Below are 16802 nucleotides of genomic sequence, written 5' to 3'. Positions count from 1 at the left end.
CTCAGCTCTTCATTCTTCATCTTCAGCAGGTGCTTGGCCCCACGCCTACCGTCACAGATGATGCAAGGTGCAGGGTTATGTGTGTTGAAATATACCCACTGTAGGTCGACAACTGCTTTGATTGTACACACATCATACACACTTGTGTGTATAGACACACTTATATTTATGGATACAGCAACTCTTAATTATCACCCACTCGTCCATCAACCATCAAACATCTGTCTTTGTTTTGAACTGACACTCATGTTCCACTGAATGTCACTACGCCCGTCAGTGCATCGCGTTCCATACATTATTCATACGTGACAGCCCTTGATCTGACCTTTTCTTGGGTTGATGTCACTGTCCTTTATTTTGACCCATCATGCATATTCCATTCTGACTTTCAGCAAGCGTTAGAACCAGGGATCACACAGCCCTTTCATATTTTTTCCAGAATCTATCACACAGAGCAGCAGTTACGTTGAATACGTTAAATAAGTGGAAAAGATTCATTTGTCTGTGTGAACTGTACACACACAATCATTCACCAACACCACTCGCTCATTACAGGAACTCGTCTGGGAGTGACTGCCCTGTACAGACCTGACTTTGCTCCAAGACTTTTCCGCATGGAGTTCCTGGAAGGCCAGGGTTTCAGATGTGCAGCCAGCAGCCGGATCATTTATCAAACCTGTACCTTCAGTAGTTTAATGCTGCATGCTGACGCTCCATGATATGTGCTAAGATGCTTTCAAGCACTTTTATTTTCAAGAGCTACATACTTCACAAGGAAAGACTTGGTATAAGACAAGACATAATATATTCATGTTGTTTTATTATTATTCTTTTTCTTACGTGTTTTTGGCCTGACCATCTTTAAAGCACATCTGTCCCACAAGAGCAGCCGACTGATCACCCAGACACTGAGGAACACACACACACACACACACACACACACACACACACACACACACAGGATTTTTTTTTGTCTCTATTTTGGTCATACAGTTATATTTGTCAAAAATAATTAATAATGCATAAATATCATCTGGTGTCTTTATGAATTTATAAGAATAAATGATATCTTACTCCAGAGATGGGCACACCAGCCAGAGAACCTGAGCTCTAGAAACAAGAGCAGGAAACAAATTGGAAGATAAAGCACATTTACACACACACACACACACACACACACACACACACACACACACACACACACACACACACACACACACACACACACATAATTACAGTATATTCTAGTACTCTGACTATCTAGTGGAAAAATAATGCAATATGGTATGAACTGTAAAACACTGATAATACATACATACACACACACACACACATACTGTACATAAAAAGTATCGTACCTTTTCAGAATGCCAAATGAATCAACCATACTTTTCTGAACACCTGATTAACTCACTCACAGTACCACTATATACTGTGTACAGGGTGGCGGGGGCCTGGAGCCTATCACAGGAGACTTACAGTAGGGCATACAACATAAAGAAGAACCCTCTATAGAAACCAGACTCAAACCAGACTAGGGTACAAAAAACTGTTCGTGGCAATTAAAGTCCTTAAACTATTTGAGTGCTGTCAAAACCATCATAGTGTAACTGGTTATAGCAATGCAATCCAAGACATCTAAACACACAGTTATGGTTATTATCCAAGATGATGTGGACGACCAAGAAGATGGTGTAATTCAAGACATCTTCATGGTTATTAAGTTGAAGCGTCCTCAGCAGTACTGCATTATTCCATTACCCTTGTTGAACCTTCAGGGATCTGTGCAGGACACTCCAGTCCTTCCAGTCCAACCTTCACACACACACACACACACACACACACACACCATGTGGTCATGGAGCTGGCTTTGTGTACACTTTGCCGTGCTGCAACATTCCATGCAATTCCGTGCTTCAGACTTCATGGAAAAAGTTTGGGGAAGAACCACATAATGGAGTGATGGTCAAGTATCCACAACCTTTTAGCCGTGTATCACGTCCTTTGTAGTCTTAACTGGTATAGTGAGCAAAACTATGAGAGGTGCTGATTTTCTGCAACAGCTTTTCTGACAAGAGTTTCAGCAGCAGTCATGGAATTATATAAAAGCCTGTTTCTAATGCATTATCATTTCTATAATAACAGCGCACCAATGCTCCTATTTAAACCTAATAACACATTGATTTTTTTTTCAAGTGCTGGTATTTAACAGAGAAAAGCATATAAATGTTGCTCAGGTGAAAGTTTATAGTGAAAACCTTTTTTTTTATACGGACTTCAGTGAAAAGTCTTCATGACAAAAGACTTTGCTCCTTGTGATTCCTAGGCAACACAACAAGCTGTATTTCAGAGGCTGGTTAGGGGGTGAGTGTTTATTAACAGTACTGTTTACTGTCTTTTACTGTTATTCAGTGCATGAAAGAACATGAACCAACCTGGATCACAAACTTTTAATAGTACTGTATCGGGTTCGACCCAGGTTGCACGAGCGGCACCATAAAGCACGGACACGAGGCGAGGTCTTACTGGAAAAAGGGTGATTTATTTAGGTAAATGGGAAAGTAAGGGGTTAAAGGAGGGAGGATGGAAAGAAAGGGTAGGAAAGAATGTGCACGTGCAGATCTGGTGGGCAGTGCCCCGCTGGTATGTGGGCACAGGCTGGTGAGCGGTGGACAGCGGACAGAGTGGAAGCGCAGGCCCACGTGGACAGCAGAACCTCCTTGCTGCCTTTTTCTCTTCGGTGGCAGGGTCACCATAATCCTGCTCTATTGAGAGCTGAAGAGCTCATAATCCGAGTTCAAAGGCGCACTCGCCTCTTTGAAGTCTCTGAGATGTGTTCCACTGCCCCACTTGCATGCCGTTCTTGCGCGCGTTTTACTCTCCGCTCTCGGAAATCCAGTATCCCCACAGACCCCGAGCTACACTCCCCGCTGTGTTTTAAAGCGCAGGGAGAAGCGCGGGATCATTAGCGGCGATGGCTCACCAGCCGTGCCTAATTCCATGGCCCCGCTCCTTCGTGCACCAGCAGGAGTGGAGGCCGCCTACCTAGTGAGCGAGGAGCGATTTTCATTTGGGCACACGCCCATCACAGGTGCACGCCGTGACAGTACTTATTAGGGACAGGGATCACCTGGGAATACCTGATAAGATATTATACATTAAATGGTCTCGCACCGCAGTATCTGAGTGAACTCCTAGTGGCTTACAATCCGCCAAGCCTTTGATAAAAGGATGCAGGCTGCTTTTCAGTACAACGGATTTCTTACAGTACTAAGCCCCTAAGTTATGGAACAGCATTCCAGTTAATGTTCGGAACTCGGGCACAGTCTCACTATATTAACCTAATCTCCTGTTAAACCTCCAGCCTCCTAACACACAGTATGAGTGCAGATCAATCCCTGCTATCTCTTATCACCCAGATGACGATGGGCTCCCTGTTGAGTCTGGTTTCTCTCAAGGTTTCTTCCCTTTAGCATCGTCACCCTCAGCTCGCTCATCAGGAACAATCTGATCATTTTGATTTATACAAATATTCTCACACATTTTATACAAATTTTCATAATTTCCTTTTGATTGTGTAAAGCTGCTTTGTGATGATGGCCATTGTTAAAAGCGCCGTACAAATAAAATCCAATTGAATAGAAATTTTACCACCTCAAATGCAAACATAAATAAATAAAAAAATATATATAAATATTTTGGAAAGACTGTAGCGGTACATGAATTGCCGCACAAAAGACACATAACCGCTATACATAAATAAACAATATGTGTTGTTTTGTAAATAACTAGACATTTTAATCATTAGTAAACCTTGTGTAAGAGGAATAAAACACGACCATCTTGTGCACCTGGTGCTGAGCACGTCTGCTATTTCATCATGGAAAACAAGTTCAAACAAAATGAGTATGTGAAATTCTGTGTAAAACTGGACAAATCTGCCACAGAGACGTTTCACATGATTTAGCAAGTTTATGGCGATGCTGCAATGAGTAATTTGAGATGTTTTGAGTGGCACACACTCGCGTCAAGAGCGGAAGTACATCACTGGAAGACAACGAGAGATCAGGAACTAAATGTCGAAACCATTCGGTAACTTGTGCATGATGACCGTCGTCATGATGAACGATCCACAACAATGCTGCCATTATTGACGTGTGATACAGAACAGTCCAGGAGATCCTCACGTGTGGTTTGCCGAGTTCATCCCCAGGCTGCTGATTCAGGAGCAGAAGGAACACCGTGCCATAATCTGCAAAAAACTCAGTCAGCATACCGTTGATGACCCGTCCTTCATGTTGAGGGTACTAGTGAGAAAACTTGAGTGTACAAGAACAACCCTGAGACGAATCAACAGTCTTCGCAGTGAGAAAAAAACACAACACCGTCCAGAGCTGGGGACAGAATAAGACAACGAAGGCAAACTCAAACACGCGGGAATTCAAGGATCTCACGCAAGATTCGGTCCAAGCAGAACTCACAAGATCAACAGCCACCTTCACATGGACACGTTCTCATGTTCATATATACCGTACTGTAGCAGTTCTAGAGGGAATGGGAGTCACAGCAAACACACCACGTGGGTTTAATGTTCAGGTGAAGCCCCCTGCATGTCTGGGGTGAAAAGCTCTGATCTCACACACTTACACGTAATGTTGTGGAACATCTTTAGTGTCACGTTATTCCCTGTTATCACTTACAGAACAGCAGGGACAAACTGTCCTCTACTGACAGTAATAAGATAAAACAGGAGCCGATCACAAAGTCATTAAAGCACAAACTGCAAAATCCTGCTGGAGGAAACTGACAGTGAATGAAGATTAGAATCCCTTCAGATTCTACAGTACAGGTTTTATTACTGATAAATACTTAGAATGTACTTCTATAGGAATGTGAACATGTACACACACACACACACACAACAACAACAAAACCTTACATACAGATGCTGATAACTTACCAAGTAACCGTATATTTCTGAAGAGCTTCTGATTTCTGGAAGGATGTTGACAGGAACATCAAAGTACCTACAATAATAAAAATACCTTTATTTATCAGATATATATATTCATATTCAACAGTAATTTCTCGCTGTTATCTCACATTCACATTAAGAGAAAGAAAAGAGGAAACAATGCAAAGGCAATATTAGGCATTGGTCATTAAAATAAATAAATAAATCAATAGAAATGGTTTGCATTAAGTAAGGAATGATTACTGTGGCAGGTACAAGGTGATACACCATACGGTATAAACCACAGGCTGTGCTTGGACCGTGTGAGAGCTCGAACCCTGTGAGGCCACAGCGCTAACCGCTACGCCACCATGTCATCACCAAACTAACAAACATTTCCAAACGCAGCTTACAGAAGCCAGGAATGTAACAGTATCGCATTAGCGTTATCAAATGTCCAACAACAACAACAACAAGTAATGAAATATAATAAACACTGATGATTACTTTAAAACAAAAACAACCCTTATTTCCTCCTGAATGATGAGATAAATCCAACAACACGTGCTTTTATTTTATAAAACTGTCAATCTTTAGGTCATTTCACCTACAACAAATCTAAAAAGTTTAACTAATCCAAAAAAAAAAATCTAGATAGACTGATCAATAATCTGGATGCTTCCACTGATAATTCCCCAGAATCTGATTGGCTCTGTATTTAATCAGTCTTAATTAGTGCATCATCAGAAAAAGGTTTGCAGGAGGAGGAACGTTCGTGAGTAATATGATCATTAAAGTGACAAAAATATAAGTCACTTCTGACAAGTGCAAAGAGCTACGTTGACTCTGGGGCAGGGAATAAGAAGGCGGATTTGTAATGCGTATTTGATTGGATCAGTCTGATCATCTTCATTAGCATAATTAAATGTCGACAATTAAAAGTCTGCAATCAACTGGCGGAGCTGGACTGAGGTGGTGTGTGTAAAAATGACTCTTAATCCAGGACATAGATGGATGTTGTTGTGTGTGAGTGTGTGTGTGTGTGTGTGTGTTTACCTGCACAGATCCAGGTCCCACTCCATGGTGTGTATGTTGAACAGCATGGTGCGGCTGGCGTTGGTGACGTCTGTGCAGTGCACGCCGCCGTGTTTCCCTCCAGTTAAACTCTGAAACAAGACACGTGTGGTCCAGTGAACCCGGCTGACCCTCAGACCAACTTTTATTGATCAGATCCGGTGATTAATTAGCGTATTGTGCTAGCTGTGTAAAGGTGACGTGTTAAAGGAAAGCCTGACCCAGATGAGCCAGGAGTCGACGGTGCCGAACATGGCGCGGTGAGAGCGCACGGCCTCGTCCACCTCCACCACGTTGTCCATCAGCCAGCGTAACTTCACTGCACTGAAGTAGGTACTGATGGGGAGACCTGTCTTATGCTGCACACCGAAGACAAAAAGGTGTCAAACTAATAGAATTCAATCAACAATTTATAAGAATTCAAATCTAATTAAGGTGACACGATGGCGTAGTGGTTAGCACCGAGCCTCGTACCTCTGGGGTCCCGGGTTCGATCCCCATGCTTGGGGAGAACATGCAAGTGGGAATCGAACCCAGACCCTGGAGGTGTGGGACAACGGTGCTAATCACTCAGCCGCAGAGCCACGGAAACAAATCTACAGAAATCCTCCAGCTTACTGTGAGTTATCATAGCGGCCATCTCCAGTATTCTCAGGTCTTATAGGATATTTTTGAGAAGTACTGCATGTGTGTGTGTGTGTGTGAGAGAGAGAGAGAGAGAGAATATGTTCATTAGCTCATCGTCACCTTTAAGTGGTTTTTGTTCTTTCCAGGAGTTTTTTCAATAAGATGCTCAACAGTGGACTGAGTCCTCAAGTCCAGCCACACTGAGGATGTGAAAAATATAACATTTCAACATTTCACACTGGGTTTTTAGTCATTTAAAACACACACACACACACACACCAAGCGTGGGGAGAACATGCAAACTTCATACACACAGACTGACCTGAAATGGGAATCAAACCCAGACCCTGAAGGTAACTATAAACCAAACCCCTTTGGTATGATGATGATGATGATATTGTTCATGGTGCTGTTCTGCCCTCTGCTGTCTCCATTACACACGTTATAAAGGTTTTAGTTTATAGCGTTAAAGGTCTTGGTCTCCTCATCACTAACACTTTGATCACTAACACACACCTCTACGTCCTGTGTGTTCTATGCCACACCGTCAAAATGAGCATGCTTTTTAGGATGTATTAGTGAATAATAATTATTTAATAAATAAAAATGTCATATTTAGTATTTATACCATAATTTTTTTTATCGCTATATAACTAAATAAAAAGGTACTTATTACTAATCAGGGATTCTGATAATGAACAATAATTGAGAGTATTAATACAAATCTGCTTTAGAGACTTTAGATGTCTACAGGACTGATGGACAAGCTTTGTTCCAGGTGGCCCAAACAATCAGAAAGGACTTTACCCCAGAAATTCCCAATCCATTCCCTAAAATCTTATATTTTTCTATATTTGTACAGAAGCATTTCTTCTCCATATTTGTACAGCTAATACTTTATATTTTATCTTATATTGTATATTTTGTCTTCTATAGATATATTATTCCTATCTTTATATATTTTTTTTCTTCTATTGTATTTCTTTTTTTATTCATATTTATTTCCTATTAATAATCCTTTATTTTTAAGGTCACGGCAGGTCGTTTAAACACTTCATATCGTACAGTGTATGACTGTGTGTGTGACAAATAAAATTAGATTTTGAAAGAATATCAGTCTGTCCCTCTGTTCCTGTTTGGAATTTAGCCCAAGAACACAGCCATGAATAAAGAACGGTACCAAAACATCCTCCAAAAGCAACTTCTCCAAATCATCCAGGAACAGATTGGTGATGCCTTTTCCAGCAGGATGGAGCTCCTCACCATAAGTCAAGAGTAATCCCTAAGAGCCTCAACAAAACATCACAATGTTGGGTCCCTGGCCAGTAAAACCCCCAGACTTTATACACCTGGGAGAACTTGAGATCCTCAAGAGGCAGCTGGACGAACAGAAACCCACAAATCCTGACAAACTCCAAGCAGTGATTATGTAAGAATGGGCTGCGCCACCAGTCAGGGTGTGGCCCAGAAGTTGATTGACAGCATGCCAGGGTGAATTGTAAAAGAAGGATCAACACTGCAAATACTGCCTCTCTACATAAACTTAATGTACTTGTCAATAAAAGCCTTTAATACTTATAAACTGCTCGTAATTACACTTCAGTCTAACACAGTAACATCTGGGGGAAAGATCTTAAAACAAGCAGCTGACTTTGTGAAATAATATTTGTGTCATTCTCAAAACTTTTGGCCCCTGCTGTACAGTGATAGGAGAGGAGAAGTTAAGATTAATGTTCAGTTATTTGTCTCATACAGGTTTTGTTCACATATTGTTAGGAAGCTGAGGTCAGAGCACAGGGTCAGCCAGGATACAGCGCCCTCTGGAGGAGATGGGGTTAAGGCCCTTGCTCGGGGGCTCAACAGTGGCAACATAGCGGTGCCGTGCCTCGAACCCCTGACCTCGCACTCAGTTTGAGCCCCTGCTGCTCCGTTTAACATAATGCTACCTTCTGTTTATTTGGCTAATATTTAATTTATTTAATTTCACAGCAGAAGTCCAGTTGCATAATTTTAATTAGAAATGATGAAACCGATGTAATGTTAATGAGAGCTATATTTCTCAAATATTCCTTTAATATCAATCACATGTAAAACACTTGTTTTGCTTGTCTTTGCCAGTGGGGTTCATAATCATAGACATATTATTGTCTCTTTTTTAAACTCTTTTTTTTTTGATTGATTGATTTTTTTTAATTCTTTAATTTTAAAAACTTTAGAGCCTGTAATTGTCATTTTCCTGATTCCTGTTGGAGTCCCACATTAAAGTAACCATGTGGTCGCTGCTTCTATAGGGTGTGAGCTTGCTAATTAAGAATGCCAGTTTATTAAATATTTTCTATAGTTATATATTTATAAATATTGTTGTAATATTTTAATTGGTAAGTCATTAACTGGAATTTGATGCAGTGAAACTGTATAATAGATATAAAGTTTCGATGGAGTTCTGTGTGGACGTGTTTCGCTTCGTCCCCAGTCATCCCATGGACGTAACATTCCACATGAACTACATCACTCTGTAGTGATACGAGCACAGCTATTATGCTAATTAATGCCACATTGTTTAATGATCTCACTGCTGCTGCATTGTGGGTAGGCTGACTCACCGATGGCGTTATAGAGTGGTTCTCCGGTCTCTTTGTCCCACACCAGCGTCGTCTCTCTCTGGTTGGTCACTCCAATGGCTGTGGATCACAAAGACCGTTCTATTTTCACTATTTTACTGGAAAATCACATTGAAAACAAACACACACACACACACACACACACAGACACAGACACACACCTTTAATGTTGGTGATGTCAATGTTGAGCTGAGCGAGTTTCTCACTGGTCCTCTCCATGCACTCGTACACAGACTGCAGGATCTCCTTGGGATCTTCTTCCACCCACCTCACAGCCACAGATTACACAAGAAAAGAATATGAAATGCAAATAAATCTCCATCTACTGTAGGTCGATATGCATAAATTTGCATGTTTCATAAAACCCGAAGCCTAGTTTATTGAAGCCATTAATTCAAGAGAAAAACTTTAACTTTTAGACTTTTAGAAGAACTTTTATGAGATTGTGTAATGTGGACAGAGCTGATAACCTTCCTTAAGTTTTATAAATGTGGTTATGTATAAACTTTTGCCTTCAACCATATGTGCAATAATTCTTATTAGTGTTCATTCTTACTCATTTCCACTTCAGTTACAGTACGCAGCAACACACTGTTAAGAAATCTTATAGGAAATTATAACCCTTTGAACTGCATTACAGTAAAACTTATTTTAAAAAATGTGAAGAAAACAATGCAAATTCCCATAAATGTGTAATGTGGGATTCTGAGGAAGGACTGCGGTGTGTGTATGTGCTGATAAGCACAAACGCTTTGCCTAAGCTTGACCCCGGATTGCCCTGATAATGTCCATTACGCAATTGTATTGTGTGTAGCAATAAGTAACTGACTTACATTTAGGCAACACAAAATATTTTAGATTAAAATGGGGTCGCCTTGTTTATAAAGAACAAACTTTTATAAATTGATTAATGGATTAATATACTAATATTGATCATGTTTAACAATCTGCATTAACTAATTATTTAATCATTTAAACATGTAAATGCTCGTTATTTACAGTATGAATGTCCTTTTTAAAAAGTTTCTGGGGGACTCATGGACGTGGAGTATCATGGTGAACTGGTATGTTTAGATGCTGTCCTCCCCGCTCTCACTGATCACTCAGGTTTGTTGACGTGAGAGTGACTGAGAGTTACCTAACTTGTCAGGGAGCCCTCTTCCCGGATCTCCCGTTTAGTTAATAATGTTTACATTTTTAAAATCTGATATGGGATCAAACAAACAAAACAAACATTCAATAACATTAAGTCTACTAACATGAAGAAAGCTGTTAAAGTGTTTAAAGTTTATTATAACTTACCCTTCTTTGGGGTAACTCTGTTTAATCTCCACATGATGCTGACTGACGAGCTGAGCGGTTCTAGCATTGAACACCTGTGATGAAAATAATTAAAAGTGCCACGTTAAATACCAACATCTGGACTGCGTCTCAAAGTTGCAGGCTTTAGTCAAGCTCCTTTTCCTGCTTGAAGACAAATGATGAAGTCAGTCTACTCTGACCCTGGACTGTGGAAGATAACTGGGTTGGACCTGTTTCGCCTTCAGAACTGCCATAGATTTAAAACAGTGCCAGAAATATTCTCTAGAGATTTTTTGTCCATGTTGACTTGATAGTATCACACAGTCATCACACAGATTTGTCAGCTGGACATCCATAGTGTGAATCTCCCGTTCCATTCCACAGTGATCTGCTGACTGAGAGCTGGTGACGGTGGAGACTGTGTGAGTATAGTGACCTCTCTGTCACACTCAAGAAACCTGTTTGAGATGATTTTAGCTTCGTGTCATGACACCACCCCATCCAGCCTGAACCACTGACACACGGCAGGATAGATCCTGGCTTTTATATTATTTGCTTTGATGTTTGACCCTACCATCTAAACATCAAAGCAGAAATCGAGACCCTGTAATGTTTTTACCGATGTCACATACAGTAGATGTCAATCATCTATTGACAAATGTCCTCTTCTTAGCCGACAGCCCCTATGTGCTTAGCACCTGATGTGGTCTACTGCTGCTGTAGCCCATCCGATTGAAGGCTCAATCTGTGGGCTGCTTGGAGATGCCCTTCAGCATACAGTACCTCACTTGTAACAAGATGTTATTTGAGTTACCCCTGTCTTTCTATTAGTCTGGCCCATTCTCCTCTGACCTCTGGCATCAACAAGGCGTTTTCACCTAGAGAATAGCCCTCACTTTTCCAGACCATTCTCCGCAAACCCTGCAGATGGTTGTTTGTGAGAATCCCAGGAGATCCACAGTTTCAGAAATACTCACACCCAACCATGTCACGTACAAAATCACTTAAATCCCCTGTCTTCCCCATTGTGATGCCCGGTTTGAACTTTAGGAGATCATCTTGACCGGGTCCACATGCCTAAATGCACTGAGTTGCAGCAATGTGATTGGCTGATTAGATATTTGCATTAACCAGAGGCCAATAAAGTGGCCGAAAAGTGCATGTCAAGTTTAGTAAAGAAAAAGAAACTTTACATTGTCACAAGTCTAAAGAAAGCTGGCATTGAGAGCACATGAGAATAATTCCACTTTACTGTGATGTTAAAAAGACCACTATAGTTATTATGTGAATGTATTACTCCATTAGAGACAGCAGACATGAAACCTGTGTTTACGAAGCTAACACTGAGAGTTGTTGAGTTACTCGATGTGACCTTCTATTTTAAAGAAACCCGAGCTGAGAATCCTGGGAGGTGGAGTACCTGAAGATATAATCAGTTTTTGTGACAGTTTTGTACAAAACATGACCAAAAGTTTGTAAACACCAACACTGTTTCCTCAGAGTTAGAAGCAGACGGTTGTATCCAGGTCCAGGTTGTATCCAGGTCACATACACCAGTATCCATGGTGTATGTGAAGCTTGGACTGGAAGAACTTGACTCTCCTGAACAGAGTCCTGAATGATCTCAGCCTCACTGAACTGGAGCCTCCTTGACATTCTGACATCAGTATCTGGACTCAGTAATGTAGCTGAATGACCACAACACTCCCAACACTCCAATGTCTACTAGGAAGCCTTCTCAGAAAGTGGAGCGCACCAGTTTTCCTCTATGGATCTAAATGCTGGCCGGCCACCATCAAGCACAAGCAAGCCCTGCATGTCATGGAGATGAGGATGCTCTGCTGGACATTTGGCTTTATGTGGCTAAATCAAAAATAAATCAAACTCATGCTTTACTGATTTCTTTGAAACTTACACTCGTGCTGATGAAGAATGGATTGTACCATGGATTACTACAGCGTAGTAGAGGACAAGGCATAATTCTATTAAATGTGGTAGAAGACTCTCACAATGATAAAGAACAAGAGAAGAAATATGTTTAACAAATCCTTGCCTTATAAGCCATTATCACTTAAAGAGCAAAAGATTCATCCATTCATACGCTGGAGGGGGAAAAGCCATTACCAAACTGCTTCAACACTCATTTACGTCTTTCATTTGCTGAGAGGTCAAAGGTTAAACTGATGACGCTGTACTTTAACCTGTGTGCTGTGTTTACTTGGTTGCAGAAATCCCGAGCAGGTGAAAGTTCTCCTGCAGACTTAGTGACCTACGCTGAGCAAACACCTGACGTCCTGAGGTCACGTGTAGGAAGTCAACACTCACTGACTCAACCCTACTGCCGCACAAAGTCTCCTAACTTTAATAACAGAGCCTGTGTTAGTTTAGTACCGGTACCAGGGACTGGTCTAGAAATGGAGCGTAACCTGACTCGGATCAGTTTCCACACACACACACACACACACACACACACCTCGTTAATTTTTAACACCGCTTTATTGTTCATAGCAAATTCTAGAAAAAAAATTGACTCTCCCTTATTACTTAACATCGGTTTAACAGCCATCTGCTGCATCTGTCAAGCACAGGAGGAGAAAGAGGAGGAGGAGGAGGAGGAAGAGGAGGAAGAGGAGGAGGAGGAGGTCGAGGAGGAGGTCGGGGAGGAGGTCGGGGAATAGGAGGAAGAGGAGGAGGAGGAGGTTGAGGAGGAGGTCGGGGAGGAGGAGGAAAAGGAGGAGGAGGAGGTCGAGGAGGAGGTCGGGGAGTAGGAGGAGGTCGAGGAGGAGGAGGTCGAGAAGGAGGAGGTGGAGGAGGTCGAGGAGGAGGTCGGGGAGTAGGAGGAGGTCGGGGAGGAGAAGGAGGTCGTGGAGGAGGAGGTCGAGGAGGAGGTCGAGGAGGAGGTCGAGGAGGAGGTGGAGAAGGAGGAGGTCGAGGAGGAGGTCGGGGAGGAGAAGGAGGTCGAGGAGGAGGAGGTGGAGGAGGAGGTGGAGGAGGAGGTGGAGAAGGAGGTGGAGAAGGTGGAGGAGGAGGAGGTCGAGGAGGAGGAGGTGGAGGAGGAGGTGGAGGAGGAGGAGGTGGAGGAGGAGGAGGAGGTCGAGGAGGAGGAGGAACAAATTCCAAATTAAACAGCCAGCAAGACTTCACTAACTCACTAAATCACTAACTTTACAACGTTTTCATTAAGTATTATGAGTAAAAAATTTGTTTAATTTAAACGCTTATAAACTCATACAGCACAGTAATGCCTGCACTTTGTGTTTTGACAAGAAATTGTATAAAAAGTTACAAAGACTAAGACTTGTAGGATTCACTCTCTGTTTGTTTGTTTGTTTGTTTGTTTGTTTGTTTGTTTGTTTGTTTGGATTAGTTACTTTCTTTCTTTCTTGGTCCTTTTTTGTTTGTCTCCTACTTTAGTGTGGATCTATTTATTTATTTATCCTTCTAATTTATTTGGGTTCTTTTTTTTGGAGTGGGGGAGTGAATTTAATTATTTATTTGTTTGTTTAGCTTGTTTGGGGGGTTGTTTACTTATTTTGGTATTTATTTATTTTCTTTATTGGGGTAAGGTTGTTTGATGGTTGGTTTGCATTGTTTATTAATTAGTTAATTAATTTAGGCTTATTTGTCGGGGTAAGTTTATTAGTTTGATGGTTGGTTTGGGTTGGTGACTTTTTTTATTGTTCTTCTGTAGGTCTGTCTGTCTGTCTGTCTGTCTGTCTGTCTGGGTTAATTAACTGATTACCTAAATCAGGAGAGCTGTGAACCCAGAACACGCTGAAACGTACAGTACACAGCGTCCTCCACGGGAAGGTCTTTACCAGGAATCCTGAAACTCAAAGTCTAAAGTCGGGAACAAAAACTAGAACTCCAGTAAACTGAGCCTCCAATAACGAACTGGACTCCATATGAACTTAAACACGTCTCCTGTTATACTGAACCTCCAGCCTCCTCACACACAGTATGATGCAGATCAATCCCTGCTATCCATTATCACCCAGATGAGGATGGGTTCCCTGCTCAGTCTGGTTCCTCTCAGGGTTTCTTTCTATTTCCATCTCCGTTTTTCCCTCCGTTTTTCCCATCGTCACCCCCGACTCGCTCAGCTATAAAAGGACAATCTGATCATTATGATTCATTTTTAAAACTTATTTCCACCATTTTCTTGATTCTGTAAACCTGCTTTGCGACATTGACCACTGTTAAAAATATTATTTAAATAACACTGAATTTAATTCTATAGAGTAGATCAAACCACAGGGATCTTATACAACGTTGGTCAGACACAATATATCTTATATAGATTAGATCAGACATGCTGTCTATATACGTATACTGTAAATCTACATATATAAGATGTATTGTATAATCTACAGTATATACAATATATCTTATATAGATTAGATCAGACCACATACTGTAGATCTTTATGATCTTCTATTTTCTCAAAGTCAGAAAAAGAAACACATTTAAAACAAACACATCTACCCTTTTATGTTTAAGTGTCCGTAACTTTTTTGAATTCAAATCTTTTGATGATCTTAAATGTCATTCAGATGAAACTTGGTCTATTGAGATTTTATAAAAATGCTGTATAAATAAAACTGAATTGATTGAATAGAGGATTAGCGTAGCGTTCCTTACTGCGCTGCCTTCTCCAGTCATCCCTGTGTACATCCAGTTTATCTGATTACACAGAAGCCGAGTCATAAGCTCACACACACACACACACACACACACACACACACTGTGAAGCAACATTCTTGTGACTGTAAAAAGGAGGATGTAATTTCGGATCTTCCCCGTTCAGTGTGAGTGTCGTACCAATAGATTAAGTTCATCATAAAAACCTTAAACTTCTTGAAGCTGCGTCTGTCTCACACTAAGGAGAGAAGATTAAGTGAGACTACATCTCAGTAAGCTCAGACATTCCCTCAGACGTGTGCTCTCTCTCTCTCTGTCTCACACACACACACACACACACACACACACACACACACACACACACACACAAACATCAGAATGTAACAATTTTTTTTTAAACAGAATTCACTGGAAAATCCACTGATAACGACACAGAGTCTGTGTGAAGATCAGCTGCCTAAAGCCTCAGTGTAGGAACCCCAGGTTTCATGTCTTTACTTTTAAACACAGTAAAAAAGTAAAAATACAAACATACAGTAAAAGAGAGATTCACTTGTTACAGCTTTTTTTATGGATAAATTTCCTCTTACCAGAAACCTTGTGGAGCTCGTCCCCTGGTCCACTGCCCCAACCAGCGGATCATCAGCCATGGTGTCACCCAGGTACAATGTGTGTGTGTGTGTGTGTGTGTGTGGTGAGGAGTTACTGCCTCGCTTTTATATATCCCAGTGAGGTCTGTGCGTGTGGTTGCGTGTGGGTGTGTGAGTGTGTGTGAGAGAGAGACAGAGAGAGAGAGAGAGACTAAAGGGCACGATCACAGCTGAGTTTCAGGACAGTAGAGGAAGTCTGACTTTTAGTCCCAGTCTGTGAACCACACATGAGTTGTTGTTGTTGTTGTTGTTGTTGTTTGTAATAATATACCATTCATGGATACAAGTGACTCTTTGACCCGACTCTTAGGTGAGATAAGCGAGTGTCCGACTCGTCTCTGTCTGACTGAGACATCACGAGGCTCCGACTTACAATCTGATCTTTAGATATGTGCTGTGTAGTGTGGAGGTAAATACAAAGGCGTCCAAATCACTTATAGAATAACAGAAGACAGTCCTGAGAGTAAAAACTCCCTTCATTTCTCTATATAATCCCCTGATGCACTAATGCACTTATCCCAGTGTTTCACATCAAAGTAGAACTCATACATACTTACTCAGTACACCAGAGCCACGATCAGACCATGTACACTGTGCAAACTGTCACATTTCATTTTACTGCTTTGTTTTTGAAACACTGGCCTCCCAGGAACTCCTTTAGTGTGGACATGGATTGCAGGGAGGTCAGGACGTGGCTATAACTCGAGTTCTAGTAATGTGTGAGTGATGTTGGTAAATTATGTTGGAAAAAAACTTTTGCACAGTTCAAATGTTTTACTGCGACAAAGAGTCTCATCACCATACTGGGCTTGAAGTCATTTGTAAATGCAGTATGTGTGGGATTTCATATAGAGGTTATGAAGCTGAAGAGTCCCTGAAGTGTAACGTCTCACCTGCTGCTCTCCAAAATATAGAGAGATGAAGATTACCGTG

General features: G+C 41.3%; 1 protein-coding gene across 1 annotated transcript in view; it reads right to left on the bottom strand.

Moving 5' to 3' along the window:
- The window catches only part of LOC128523880 (glycerol kinase-like), a 37681-nt gene extending 21741 nt beyond the window's left edge, over positions 1 to 15940 (bottom strand). The window contains exons 1-10 of the mRNA XM_053496053.1: positions 15810 to 15940; positions 10579 to 10652; positions 9438 to 9544; positions 9259 to 9336; positions 6776 to 6855; positions 6250 to 6387; positions 6011 to 6120; positions 4961 to 5027; positions 1075 to 1110; positions 841 to 908 (exon numbers count right to left, since the gene is read on the bottom strand). Coding sequence (XP_053352028.1) covers positions 841 to 908; positions 1075 to 1110; positions 4961 to 5027; positions 6011 to 6120; positions 6250 to 6387; positions 6776 to 6855; positions 9259 to 9336; positions 9438 to 9544; positions 10579 to 10652; positions 15810 to 15869 — 818 coding nt within the window. The 5' untranslated portion in view covers positions 15870 to 15940. The remainder of the gene's footprint in view (positions 1 to 840; positions 909 to 1074; positions 1111 to 4960; positions 5028 to 6010; positions 6121 to 6249; positions 6388 to 6775; positions 6856 to 9258; positions 9337 to 9437; positions 9545 to 10578; positions 10653 to 15809) is intronic.
- Positions 15941 to 16802: the final 862 nt, after the last annotated feature.

Source organism: Clarias gariepinus, chromosome 5 (assembly GCF_024256425.1).
Source record: "Clarias gariepinus isolate MV-2021 ecotype Netherlands chromosome 5, CGAR_prim_01v2, whole genome shotgun sequence".
NCBI classification, from domain to species: Eukaryota; Metazoa; Chordata; class Actinopteri; order Siluriformes; family Clariidae; genus Clarias; species Clarias gariepinus.
This window is presented reverse-complemented; position numbering and strand designations above follow the sequence as displayed.